Consider the following 604-nt stretch of genomic DNA (forward strand, 5'->3'; position numbering starts at 1 on the left):
GGGGTGGGGTGGGGTGCGCTTTGTGCAAGGCCCGGAAAAAGCGAGGGACGGCAGCCCCACTCACCCTGGCGCGTGGACACGTTCCTCTCGTTGGCCGCCTGCAGCACGACCTGGGCGCAGCTCTGCTCCAGGGCGAAGAGCTCGTCCTTGCCCACCTTGGTGGCCTTGCCCGCCTTGAGCGTGCCGCTGGGCCCCGACGGCGCTAGGTAGCGGCCCTCGCAGTCGCGGAAGGCCACCTTGCCGGAGCGGAACTCCAGCGTGTAGCCGGTGGCGGGCTCAGGGTGCGCCACTAGGCGCCCGTCGTGGCGCAGGAAGCGGTGGTCGGCCGTTTGCAAGCTGTAGCGCTGATCCTGGAAGGCCAGCGTGATGAGCGAGTCGACGCCCCAGGGCACGTCGCGGTCCACCGAGATCTCGTCGGCCGGCCGCGCGCCCAGGTGCGCGTAGCGCTTGCGGGCAAGGCTGTAGATGTTGACCTGCGGGTGCATAGCGATGTGCACGCTCCACTTCTCGGCCGGCGACACGGTCTGAGCGAAGCACGACAGGCGGTCCTCGGTGCCGCCGAAATAGCGCCGGTGCACCCCAGACTGCCGCGACCAGCGGGCCG

At 70.2% G+C, this 604-nt stretch overlaps 1 protein-coding gene across 1 annotated transcript in view; it reads right to left on the reverse strand.

Annotated features, from left to right (window-relative positions):
* FSCN1 (fascin actin-bundling protein 1) overlaps positions 1-604 on the reverse strand; it is a 14,804-nt gene that overhangs the window by 8,275 nt on the left and 5,925 nt on the right. Inside the window, exon 3 of the mRNA XM_010845793.1 lies at positions 65-602. Coding sequence (XP_010844095.1) covers positions 65-602 — 538 coding nt within the window. The remainder of the gene's footprint in view (positions 1-64; positions 603-604) is intronic.

Source organism: Bison bison, unplaced genomic scaffold, assembly GCF_000754665.1.
Source record: "Bison bison bison isolate TAMUID 2011002044 unplaced genomic scaffold, Bison_UMD1.0 scf7180017864223, whole genome shotgun sequence".
NCBI lineage: Eukaryota > Metazoa > Chordata > Mammalia > Artiodactyla > Bovidae > Bison > Bison bison.